At 49.6% G+C, this 13,401-nt stretch overlaps 1 protein-coding gene across 1 annotated transcript in view; it reads right to left on the reverse strand.

Moving 5' to 3' along the window:
* The window catches only part of IGFBP2 (insulin like growth factor binding protein 2), a 58,678-nt gene extending 45,692 nt beyond the window's left edge, over window positions 1–12,986 (reverse strand). Inside the window, exon 1 of the mRNA XM_015635416.2 lies at window positions 12,216–12,986. Coding sequence (XP_015490902.1) covers window positions 12,216–12,615 — 400 coding nt within the window. The 5' untranslated portion in view covers window positions 12,616–12,986. The remainder of the gene's footprint in view (window positions 1–12,215) is intronic.
* Between the last annotated feature and the right edge of the window lie 415 nt (window positions 12,987–13,401).

Genomic DNA, 13,401 nt, shown 5'->3' on the forward strand with positions numbered 1-13,401 from the left:
CTCTTTCTGCCACACAACCTAAAGTCCCAGCCTCCCACAGCTATTTCTTGGGCAAAACTGGTAACTTCCCTCATCAGATGGGAGTCCACTGCTTCAGCAGCAGAGCTGCAAAATCTTAATGCGGGCTGCACACAGGTGTTGTCAGGATGTGGTTTGTATGGCAGTGGGCAGCCCATAGTGGGGTGTAAACATTCCCACAGGAGCATTTACACACTCAGCACTGAGCTCGATATCAGTCTTTAAACGTCATGATGATGGAAGACAAGCAAAACGCATAATTTAACTGCCAAAAATGCCATTCATCGGAGGATGCCGTGGAGGTGCTGTGCATTCAGTTGACTATCCACACATAGGCAGGGAAAAGCAAAAGAGAGGAACTGGAAAAAAATGCACAGCAAAACACAGACTCAGTTAAATATTTATGGGGGCCACTGCATTTCAATCACAAGCAGTTTTTTAGGCCAGCTGAGACATTTTAGTTCTGCTAGGGCAGATCAGCTCCAGGGGACAGGATACTGCTGACCACGACAAGCCGGAGGCTCACCCCTCCTAGCACACCCCGTAACTAAGGATAAAAACAGATCTGGGCAGGGCTGTGCTTCCACTGGGCACAGCCCAAGGAATGGGACCTCCCTTGTCGCCACAGCTGAAGCCTCAAGACACAGGACTGATGTACACAGACATCACTGTGGGTTTGTTTGCTTCTCCCAGCACTTGAAGCCCCACTGCTGGAAGTCAGGTCAGCTCACCAAATAAAGAAGATACCTCTGTGAGCAGCCAGCAGACCAGGCTGTGCTTTGGAAATCCCTGAAATCGTGGGCTGAGCAGTATCAGCAGCATGATGGGTTTCCATAGCACTGTTCCCACCTCGCAAGTCTCACTCCATACTCTTATCATAAGTTCCCAATTTGTGCACTGCTGGCTGTCACTTAGCTAAGGCTGGATTATGAATGTGACATGTTCACCTACTGCCCCATCATATCTGCACTGCCCAAGCACTTTCAGTGTGGTCTGAATTTGCAAAGGTCAGTTTCAGCAGGTGCAGGACCAGCCTAATGGAGAAAGGTAACAAATCCTTGAAACCAGAGTGATAAAAAGAATAAACAAAAAAATGGAGGAAAGCAGTGACTGAAATCCACAACAAACATTATTAGAACACCAGAAGCTTTCCAACCATATGAGATTTGAAGAATCTATGTCTGCATTCGCATTTCTTACTCTTTGTACAGGGCACATTTTGTTAATGCTGGAAATTCTATGTTTCAGTCCTTGTTAGCTCATTTGGCCATAGTCCAGGATGAGGGTCACAATTCTCAAGAGGGCTGAGCAGCAACCACACCACTCTGTGCCATGAGACCTGCAGGAACTTTACCACCTCACTGGTCAGCTTTCTCATGTTAACTCACTTCATCCAAAACAAACAAGTCAAGCCTGGGTCACAAAGGTGGGGCTGAGCAGAAAGGAGGGGTCAGACTCAAAATGGGAACCCCTGTCCAACCACAAGTATCTGAAGCAATGTTCATAAAGCAAACACTAGAATGGCCACAGCAAGCAGTACACCTGTCCTTACCAGCAGGGCAAATCTCAAGAAAACATCAACATGCCTAAAAAGGGATTAAAATAAAAGCACACCGAGTCCATGGACAACGTTTGTTTAAAAGCCATGTGAGAAGTGGTAAATTTCTGCAGGCTGACCCCCCACAAACATAAGCAAGGGGAAGTTATCTGCTCTGGGATCCCAAAATATTTACTCAGTCTAACATTATTTTGACTACACTCAAACATTTCCAAAGCCCCATGCCACCATAAGTCAAGTGCAGAGCACCCTTTCACAGGGGTATTTCCAAGCACTTCACTACCATTAAAAGCCAACAGTGTCCTTGCGAGGTAAGAAACCCATTGTGCTGGGGAGAGGAGGCTGAAAGTGTGCAGCCTTCACTGTGCAACATCCAGGAGTCAGATCTGAACACTGCATCAAACTGAAATTGTGGGAGTAATTATGAAGCCTAGATGAACAGCCTAAACTGAGCAGGAAATAAGAGGCTGAGAGAAGACTGTCATGAGCAGGCTGGGATGTTTAAGTGGCTGCAATTGATCTAAAACTGGGATTTAGATCGCATCTGGCCAAAAGCCACAGCTTGGGAAGCACATCTGGTGGAGGATGTCAGTATACTCTGTGTGTTTCCTCACAAAGGCTTGGAATACTAGTTTTTATTTTTAGTACTATTTCCATTTCTTCATGTAATGAGTTCAGTGTTTCAGGGAGCCCTGGAGGAGCAGGAAGGACAAGTCCTGTAATAAAACTAATTAATTCATGTGGAATTTCTAGCCACTATTGTGAAAGTGGACAAATTCCTCACTTCTGAAAAGCTGCCCAAGTGGCCATTAATCTGGCTGTGGTCACAAGCCAGATTCCTGTGGCCTCCTGCAACACCCAACCAGCCCCCAGGACAGAGCCTGCAGAAACCAAAGTGGATGTTGTTATTTCCTCACACTGACTCCCACAGCCCGAGTTTTACTAGACAAGATAGTTGCTTCAGAAGGCTCCATGCCAAATTCCTCCCCGTGCCCACAGACCAACCATGCCTCAGTTATGAGCAGAGAGGTCCAGACCTTTCTAGACCTCCAAAGTCAGCCCAAAACAGACATTTTGGCTTTACTCAAAGCTCCATAGACCACTTGCTTTCCACCTGCCCAGTCTTGGCCATGCTGTCTGCAACAGGAGCCCTGAAAGGAACAGGGTACCAAGTTTGTCCTGAAGACATCTGAAGTTGTATTCCCACCACCCAGCCGAGTGTGCCAGGAAGTTGAGCTTTACAGGTCCCATCTGCAGGCAGTTGGAAAGCTGGGCTCCTCCACAGAGAAATTCCAGGCAAGAATCTAATCAACCAAAATCCCTCAATAATGCACAAGAATTAATGGAATCTGAAAGCTCGAGGTGACAAGATCTGTGGGGTCTGGCAAGGAAAAAAAGGAAAGAATACACTGATTTGAGTTACTAAAATCAACAACAACAAAATGACTCAGAATTCCCACAGTGAGCTGACGTGTAAGAAGGCACTATTTTGCCATAGTCTCACTTTTCTCTCCCAGTTCCAGAATGCTCTTTAAATTCAGTGATGGATTGGTGGGTTAGCCTCTAATTAGTACCTGTACTGCTGACCCAGCATCCTGTCCCAGGAATGGCAATACTCCCTAAACACCACTACAAAACCAGGTCTTCTGGTCCAAATGATCTCTGTAATGGTCTGTAACAACCTGTCTTTCTGCCTAAACAAAATCCTGCCAAAACCACCTCTTCAGAATCCATGGAAGCAGTCCTGTTCATTATGGCCAGGCATAAGAGGCACCAGAAGAGTCACCCTACCATGGCCAGCCTTTGCTCTAGGCCTCCTTATCCCAGTTTCCATCTTGGCAGATTATTTATTTGTTCATTCACACCACAGTCAGATCAAGATGGTCCGACAGTGGTTTCACTGTCATTCTATTTATCAAGCTCATATGATCTTCAGACAAAAAGAAAAGACCTTCTACACATAACAGACCACATCAAAATCATGGTCCTTAGTGGTGGGTACTCTGCTAGAAAAATGGCTGTTGGAGCCCAGTAGTGCAGAGAGAAAAGGTTCCAGAAAAGGAATATTGTCATTGGTATCTGGACTAAGAGATGCCTTTTCAGAGCCTGGGACAGAGCCCGGAGCAGTTCTTCCAACCTTCAGAAAGCAGTGTTAAGACTTGTTATAGTGCCATCACTCAGCATTTTCCTCACACTGGTTCAGCTGCAAAGATAGAATAGCAAAGCAGCTACTGAGGGAAGGGTGGATTGCAGCACCCCTGAGCAGTGTCCCCAAGCAGCAAGATGTGACTCACCAATACAACTGGAATTCGTTTTTAACACAGGCACTTCACAGTGAGTAAGGAGGGCAAGGAGGAACTAAAAACAGCCATGGAAAGTCCCTGGGCTGTTGGGTCAGCTTAATGCAAACAGCAACACCATAGTGGCTCTAGCCTCCACACCAAACCCTCCCAGCAGCCATGTCCCAGAGGACACAAACCAGGCACCCTTGGGAGCCTCTGAGCCAGCTGATCTAGATTATTCACAGCCTTGGCAGCTACAGTCAGAGTCAAGGCTATGAGGAAGAGCCCTAGTACCAGCTCTAGGCTCCAACAGTGGGAGGATGGAGCCTCATGCCAGCCACTCATCCTGCTTCTCCTCTTCATGCCACTCCTCTTTGCTAAATCTGAGTTTTCCTCCCCATTTCTGCTTGTTTTTGGAGAGCTGGAGGGAGGTGACCCTCTGGAAGCAATGGGAGCGGAGCGTTCCTCCTGGTTCAGTCTGCAGCAAAAAAAAGTCAGATTCTGTCCAGTTTCTTTCATTGGAGCAAAATGTGGGAATTCTTAAAACAGGGCACTCCCTAAAAGAACCTAGTCACACTAAGACACATACCTGATCTTTGAAGGTACCAAAAAGGTCTTAAAGGACACCCAAAACCACAAAAACACTTTCAGCAAATCACCAGTCACCTCAGACTGAGCAGCAAGCACTCTTGAAGAAATGGATGTCAGATATTCACCCTTTCCTAGTTAGAAAACAGCAAGGAGAAAACAAGGGAAGGAGGGCTTCAATCTCCTCACCAAACCAAGAGAAATTCATCAGCTTGGACTAAGTCTTCTACAACTAGCCAAGAGAGCTGAGACCAGACTTCTGGCTGAACTCTGACCAGCAACATCATACCAGGAAAACTTGCTGTAGTCTGGAGCAAAAATACTGGGCAAAGCTATATGAATTTTCATGATATTACAGGACATGTAATCCCAGACATCTTGTCATGCAAGTGAATGCAGTGCCCTGTGTGACAGTGTTGTAGACATCCTGCATCACAAGGACAAGTTGCAAGGAGACACAAAGAATCTCTCTAAAATTGCCTCCAGCCAGTAAGGTGTTGAAAATATTATAAATCTCAAGAGCAGAGCATTAGAAATACCCTCATCCCACCTGAACTGGTTTATCTGCAAAAAACTCTAAGGAAAAGCAGGGATTTCTACACAGTCCAATTCCCACCAGTGCTTTGTGTCACTCTCAATTACAGTCCAGAATGAAATACCAAGAAATCGTTCCTTGCAGCCGGCAGAATTAATGGGATCTTTGACTACAGAGAGCACCAGGCAGTGAACTTGCTCCCTTACCAGCCAAGAGGCACAATGCAGCTTTCTTCAGAATAAAAGCTGCAATGTCAGAGGACAGTTCAAGGCTTATAAAAGTGACCTGATGTCTCCCAATATTTCAGTCCATAACAAAGGCATGTAATTCCTGATCTTTTCCTTTCTTAAACAATTTATTTCTACCATAAGCTGATACAACAAGAGACTCCATCTTCCCACTGGTATCTCACTAAATGACATGTCTGGCAAAACACTGAGCAGAAATCAATCAATAATGCAATTACAAAGAGCTGTCAAATGCTGGGCTGCAGCAAATCTCCAATAACTGAGCACTAACCCTTTTCTCCTCAGCCTTTGCCTAGGATAGCCATCACATCACGTGTTCTTGTAATTAGGTGTCAACTCAACGTTTAATGAGGTCATGCTTGGCCAGTTTGTGAATGAGAAACACCTTCCAGCTTGCTGGCAGTGACTGCTGAAAGTAGGCAGAGATGTTTCAGTCAGACTTGGTCTACTGAAGGTAGTTTGTCTTTGTGGAAAGAATAATAAGACTAGATTTGAAATCTGATAAATTGGCAGAAAACTCATCCTTCCAGAAAAGTGAAGATTCGGTTAAGTAAACTTCTTATCATGGCTCTGCGGGTCCAAACAAAGACCAATTCCTGTATGACAGAGCATGAGAATGTGCACGGGGAAGAAAGTGGCACACGGCTGCCACAACATCAGCTCAGCAGAATAATCTGCACAGTATGTTAGAACTCCTAGCAGGAATTTTTCCTTCTCTTACAAGTCCACAGCAGGACCATGCACCATGGTCAGCCTCCCAATCCCCACAGCACACATGTACTACAACTCCCTCCTCCCAGGAAGATCCCGGGCACTAATGCAGGCCTCAGGACAAACCTGCCCCTTTTGGCAGATGCAACAGTCAGAGAGGACAAGTTGGAAAGCCAAGCACAATGTGTTCAGTACGTCCTGCTAAAGGACACCGTCACAGGGGCGCTGATTCCGGCAGCACCTCCCCAAGGGAGAGCCGGGGTGAAGATGGGTGGATGCGATAGTGGAAGTGCAAGCAACTGCATTGGATTTGCATCTCTCTAATACAGAAGGGGTCTGCTAAGCAGACACTTGGTCACAGTTACATATCTCACACCAATTCAAGGAAAGAAAACAGGAATTCTTATGCCTGGAAATTCAGTACATCGCAAGCTCAGCCTTCCTTCTGTAACAGAAATGCTTTTGTATATGTAAGTGCATCTTTACATTCTACTTTGGCCTTCCTGTTACTCTGTCTGCTTACAGCAGAAGATCCTCCCTGAAGGAGTCCCAGCAAGTAAAGGCACATGTTACCATGCTCAGAAAACTTAGAATTGTCCAATATAAACAGAAATGCAAAAAATCCACCAAGGAAACTACTGTTTCTCCTAGATCCATAGCTCATAACACATGACCAGGAAAAGCAGGTACAGGAATGCTGCTGGGATGAAACCCTGCCTTCACAAATCTAGTTGTGTTTGTGGGTAACAGCAACAGCTGCCCATTGGGCAGATAAATTAGACCCCGATGATACTGCAGGCAGGTCTAGTACAGAACCATACACAAAGACACCTCTCACATTCCAGTTTTCACTGCTTTGCCTCCTGAATTGTTTATCTCAGCTCAATTCCTGGATGTGGATAAAACAAACGACATGGACTTTCTCACAGACAGGGCTTCTTGGTGTTCCCTTGACAAATACCATACTCAGTGAGTATAAGCCTGAAATCCAGAGGAAAGGAAACAACTGCAAAGGGCAAGAAGGAAACAGATCATTTGCCAAGGGACAGCATGAAAACACATTTCTGCTTTGGGTCAGAGCCTTGAAATCTTCCCAGGCTTCCCTCTCCTTTCCAAACCACCATTTTCACACCAGCAGCACTCTCACCACAGCAAACTCCAGTGGGACTGTGGCAGGGGGTAGCAGTTTCAAGAAGCTGCTTCACAAAGGTGTTATTTACTGTCTTAATACTTAAAAGATGACCAGGTTTGCTCTTGACCAGACACAGCTGCTGCAGACAAATGTGAAGACCTGGTCCACCTACTGGCAAAGCCCCATAGGCAATGAGGACAGATGAGCTGTGTGGTTTTCTCCTTCACCTACCATCCCTACAGCTGTTACTAATTGCATTTGACTTTTAATGATTTCTTCCAAGGCAAGGAGCTGTGCAGACATTTGGCTTATCCTGGGTAGAGCCGCTGTAGTGGCTGTGGACATATTAACACACTTTGTGGATTTGGTTCTGGTAGCCAGCTTTCCTGGCATGTGGTAATGTCCAAGCTTGCATAAGCCAGGCTGAAATCTGGCCTTCACTCATAACTAGCCTCCCTCCTGTTCATGTGCTTCCAGCACAGGATGAGTGGGATACTCACAGCCTGGCTCTCTTCTACTCCTCACCCATGTTTTAGTACTTTCAGGACATCCACCGCTGCATTGGATCCACCAACCTGACTGGCCTGGTCAGAAGTTGTGGAGGCACAAGACAGATACACACAAGCACATGCAGATCATGACGGATGCTTCATTTCCTTATAAAAGCAGGAGAAAAGCAGAAGTCTTCCTGGCAATTCAGCAGAGATGAAAAATGCATTCATAGCATTACTGGCATGGTTTTCAAGTTGCTGTTAAAATTCCAGTTACATTATGCTACCTCCAACCTCAGAGTCTTCTGTGTTTTCAAGCAATACATTAAACTGTCTTTTAGCAGCTGCCTGCCAAGGGGAAATGAAGGTTTTGACATCTGACCTGTAAGGAAGGATGTGTGGCATTTGGAGCTACCCAAATAAGGATTTTGGTTGGATGCTAAAACAAGCTCTGTTTCTAACAGTTAACTATTTTGACGCTGTTTTTGTGTCATGGCAGTTCAAAGAGGAGACCCTGGTCAGGTGAGTAAGGCAACTCCAGCCCTTCAAGTTCAAGTTCGCTTTTGCACAGTTCTCTTTCCCTTTGGAAAGGTTACTTTGCACTCGCATGGACTGAAAAAACACATTCCTAGTAAGTGAGATTCCAAAGCAGGACTCATTAGCTAGCAGTGGGTTCTGTGACATATCCCACTAAATTAGTACAAGTATCCCAACAACAAAGTAATACTACAAACACAACTGAACTGAACTGGCAAAGGGAAAAAAAAATTCTCTTAATGTGTCAGCTTTGAACAGTGGTTCAAGAACCGTTTTATCAGTGTGGAACAAGTTTTATTCCTAGGATCTTGTCTCCATTAGGAGAAAATATGTTCTTCAGCTATTCTCATAGCTTGGGAAAGACAATCTAGGGCATTTGCTGACGGCATTGAGATCTGCCCTGCTCCACCTCTTAGCATAAATTCCCACCCTGGAGCAGCACTTGACATCCTGCTGGGCACCCTGCTGCACCTTGAGCCAATTCAGGTCGTTGATCTGATACTTGTTTTCTAGGGCTGGCTTGCAGCAGGACTATCTCCTGACCCAGCCTGAATAAACAGAGTTGAACCCAGCAGAAGGGCAGGAAAAGGACATGGGACTTGAGAGCTGGACAACACCACACAAGCCTCTGATTCCAGTTCATCATGGCTAAAACAGAAGGCAGGATCTTCACCCTCTGGCTGAGATTGGAGGGGTTGAACGACCCTAGTGGTACCTAAAATGCCTCTCAAATCACACTGTGTCTACAAGACCCATATGGCCACCTTAGGCCTGTTTTGAATAGAAGGTGTCTGAAGGCACCAAGACATTTTCTGCCAGGACACAGACTAACACAATGAAAAGACAGCCCTCACTCTGCTCCCTGTGTCCTGGAGGACCTTGGGCACATCACTGCATTTGCAAAACCATGATAATCTAGCCAAGGTGCTGAGAGAATAAACACACTCAAGACCAGCAGGAGCTCTGCACACACAGTAACAATCCTGTCCCCAGGTCAGGCGTACAGTCAGAAGTACAGGAATCTGTTACACCATGACCTGAAACAAACTGCAATGGAATGTGGTCCAGAGGCATCAAAACTACCAAAAAGGCCCTGGTGCCTGTAGATGCTGAGTCTCCACCTCAGTCCCACCACTGACAGGGGTTGATGCACTCACGTCCCCGGGGAGGTAGAAGTTCTCAGACTGATTTCCACAGACTGCTGCTATTTTGTTCCAACATTCCCAACATCTCCAAAATACGCAAAGCCTCTTGTGCAATGAGCAACATCCCTTGCTTCTTAGCTGCATGGTGGTTTATGTTACTTTCCGCCTACAACCATTTCAAGATTGGCTTTACAGACCTTAGTGGAAGACTAAACAATGCTGGAGCCATAGCAGGAGAATTTGCAGAGTTTTATTCCTTGTTTCATTTGGGCAATCCTTCTGCCTCTCATCAGGGACAAAAAAACTTGCCAACCTCTTAATTTAGGAATAGCACGAGCTCTGCATTCCAGTCCTGAATCAGCCAAAGGAGCCTTTTCAAGCTAGAAAGGGGAAAAAGGGTAAATACCTTTAAGCACATTTAAAAAGAAGGAAAAAAAAAAAAAAAAAAGGCACCACAAAACCAACCACACCAAAAAACCCTCAACACCTGCTTTTTGCAGGCAAAAACTTGCTCTTGGGGCACTCTTGAAACTGGCTTAACATCAGCATTTGAAAGCAAATTCCAGTCCCTGCTCTTTTGGGTGCCAGAGTGCTTTCCCTGGGACTGCTTAAAATGAAAAGCAAACTCAGCTCCCTCATATATGTTTATATATGTTTAGCAAGCACAGTGTAGATGGGATCAAAGATGAGTCTGAAGAGAAGAGTATCAAGTGAAGGTGGCAGATTTGGATTTTGTTTTTGTTGTGGGTTTGGTTGTTTTGGTTTGGTTGGGATTTTTCTTCCTAATGGCTACAACAACCTGTTAAAAATTTTGTAATCTGAAGAGCGCAAACCCTTTTTGGATGTCCAAGCTCCTCTGCCAAGACATGTTCGACTGTGAATATTCCAGCTGCAAGTTTCACATCACGCTGGATAAGGATGTGCCAGTATTTTTATTATTCACCCCCTATGGATATTACAGAGCACCACATACATTATAGGGTTCTTAGAGTGTGTTGTTTATGTTTGTGTGTATTACCCGCAGATATACAATCAAATAAATTACTCCCATTGTAAAGGAATAAAGATAATCAAATCAAGCAAAATACTGAGTGAAGTTAACATAGCACTGAATTAAACTCTGTAAAAGAAAAAAAAAGAAGCACTAACTCAGAAAATCACCTCTCAGCCCATCACTGCAATGCCCTCCACCCACCCCAGCTTTTTGTAAAAGCACAAGCCTGGAAGTCAGCGCCAAATTCCTTAAATCTAAATGCCCTTGGCTTCTTTCTGGAGAGTCTAAAATTCATTCCCTTGACACTAATATTCTGTAATCAAGGAAGATTTTGCATCAACATTTTTCTCCAGAGTCCTGGCTCTCCACAGCCCTTCACAGCTGGGCAAGGAAGCAGGGACAGGAGAGGGGACAGGAGTGGGGAGAACAGCAGGCGCAGCCTGGCTGTGTGAAGCAGCAGCTTGAAACATGCAAAGTTCTCTGTGCTGCTGTTTTTTCTTTCCTCTGCTCTCTCTATCTCTCCTCCTCGAGCAGAGCAGCGTGCACAGGTACCTGGTTGCATTCCCATCCTCACAGAGAGGGAAGCCAAAGAGGTACAGCCCGGTTCAGAGCACTTTTAAATAAAGCCCCAAGAGGGAAGGGAGGGAATTCAAAGTCGTGCTGCTGAACTAGTTATGCAAACAGGGTCAAGAGCCCAAGTCATAGCCAGGGGAGCAAAACCATCAAGGCAGCAGAAGTCAAGGACGGGTGATTATAAAGGAGAAAGCGCTGGTTTCTATTTCCAGAGCTGATTTGTCAATTCTCAACATGCCACAGAAAAGGAAAGAGCTTGCAGTTGATCGCATGGGAGAGGAGGCATTAATGAAACCCAGCACTGCTGTATCGGCAGCACGAAGAGCGCTCCCTCCCACGGCAATCACAGCAACAGGTCAGGAGCCTGTTGGCGTGCCTGTGCCCGGGGCTGTGCCCTCGGGAGACGCTCCTCTTGTCCCTGCACCCAGCTCCCGGAGCAGGGGGGCCTGAGGGGGCCAGGACCCCCACGGGAGCTGGCAGAAGCCACCTCGTCGCCAAGGTGGACCCTGCTGTGGAAGGGAGGCCATAGGGAACAGGTTCCTCACACAGCAGGGCCCCCGCAGTCCCTCAGCTTCCCCCTTCCCACCAGGCAGCACATGGTCCTCCCACACTACCTATCTCCCTATATTTGGGGCATCCATCACCCTTCAGGGTGGTTTTACTCCTTCACCAAACACAAATCTGAACATTGACTTCTCACTGCTCCCCAAAGGACCTTCACCACCCCTCAGCTGCATCTCCCCAAAGTTCACATTCATCTGTTCCCATCGTGGGTTTTTTTCCGTAAAAGACCCCAACCTCCAGCTTGCCCCCCGGCGTAGCCCTTGGATTCCCACCCACCTCCCCCCCTCACCTCGTTACATTCCACCCCTGGGGCTCCTGTCCCACAGCAAGGAAACCTCTCTAACCCCCAAAGTAATTGCACCTCCAAATATCCCATTTTGCCCACCTCAGGGATGCGCTCATGCATTGTCCCCCCTCCAGCGCCCCTCTCATGCCTTCCTTCTTTGTGCTTCCCTGGACTTACTCTCGCTCCTCTCCCCCAGGGAACCCCTTGTCTGCCCTCCCTTGAGGTCGCTCTGCCCCGTGAAGACCCCCCCTGAGGTCACCCTTTAGGATTCCTTTGTTCCCTGGACGTTCCGGCACCCCGGCGCTGCCCCGGCACATGTTCCCGAGTGCCAGTTCCAGCGCCCACCTGTCCCCCCGTGCCCGGCACCCGGTGAGCGATGCACGGTGCACCGTCCCCAGCGCCCGAAGCCCGGACGGCGGTCCCCGGTCCCAGGTCCCCGGCGCGCAGTGCCCGGTCCCTGGCGAGCCGAGCAGAGCGCTCGGTCCCGTCCCCGGTGCGCGGCTCTGGGCGCGCCGTGCCGGACCCGCGGAGGCCGGGGCCGGGCGCTGCTCACCTGCGGGGCGCTCGGCGCTGGCGCCGTACTCGGCCGTGTCGCGGCGGCGGGCGCAGGTGCCCTGTCCCTGCACCAGGGCTTGCAGGGGCAGCTCGGCGCCGGGGTCGGGGTAGCAGCGCAAGCCGGCGGCGCAGCGCGGCGTGTAGACACCGCACGCCTCGGCCTCCAGGCGGGCGCACACCGGGCAGCAGCCGCAGCCCGGCTCCCGCACCAGCTCGGGGCAGGGCGGGCGGGCGGCCGGGGGGCAGGCGGCCAGGCGCTCCGCCGTGCAGGGCGGGCAGCGGAACAGCACCTCGGGCAGCGCCGGCCCCGCCAGCGCCAGCGCCGCCGCCGCCGCCGCCACCAGCAGCCGCGGCCAGGCGGCCCGCGCCGCGCCGCGCCCGACCCCGCCGAGCGCCATGGCGGGACTGACGGGCGGCGGGGCCGGCAGGTGGACGCGCCGCTCGGCCCCCCGGCGGGGCGGCGCGGGGCGGAGAGGAGAGGAGCGGAACCAGGCGGCGTGGCACGGCACGGCCCGGCGAGGCACGGCCCGGCCCGGCCCGGAGAGGCACGGCACGGTACGGCACGGCCCGTAGAGGCACGGCACTGCACGGCTCGGCGCGGCGCGGAGTCGGGCTGAGCGGAGCTGAGCGGGGCCGGGCGCGCCGCGCCGCCGCTGGGTCCTAGAGCCGCCCCCGCGCCCGCCCCCGTTCCCCCGCGGGGGTCGGGGCTGTCCCTCCCGGTGGGGAGCGGGGATCAGACCCACAGTGGGCTGGGGCCAGGCGCACACAAGACCGGGAGTGTGAGCGAAGGCCTACTGCAGTGGGAGACAAGGTGTCTCTCTGGGAATGGGGGTCTGCACCGCTGAATACGCCCGGCCAAACACGGAGGGAATCAAGACCCGCCTCACGGAGACACCTTGGACAGGGAGGGATGGAGATCCCACTCCACCAGGGGCTGGGGTCGTGCCTCACAGCAACACCCAGTGCTGCGAGAAGGGGAGCTGAGTGATCTCCACACCCCCAAAAATGACGGGAGCTGGGGGTGGGGGGTAAGCAACAAAACCCTGCTGCCAGAAAAGTGCCAGGCCTGACACAAGCCACATTTCAGTCCAAGTGCCACCATGGACATGAGGACCAACACCTAGCTGGCTCACCAAATGTTGGTCCTGGGAGCCACCATGCCCCCATGGGAACAAGACCCTGGG

Source organism: Parus major, chromosome 7 (genome assembly GCF_001522545.3).
Source record: "Parus major isolate Abel chromosome 7, Parus_major1.1, whole genome shotgun sequence".
Lineage (NCBI taxonomy): Eukaryota > Metazoa > Chordata > Aves > Passeriformes > Paridae > Parus > Parus major.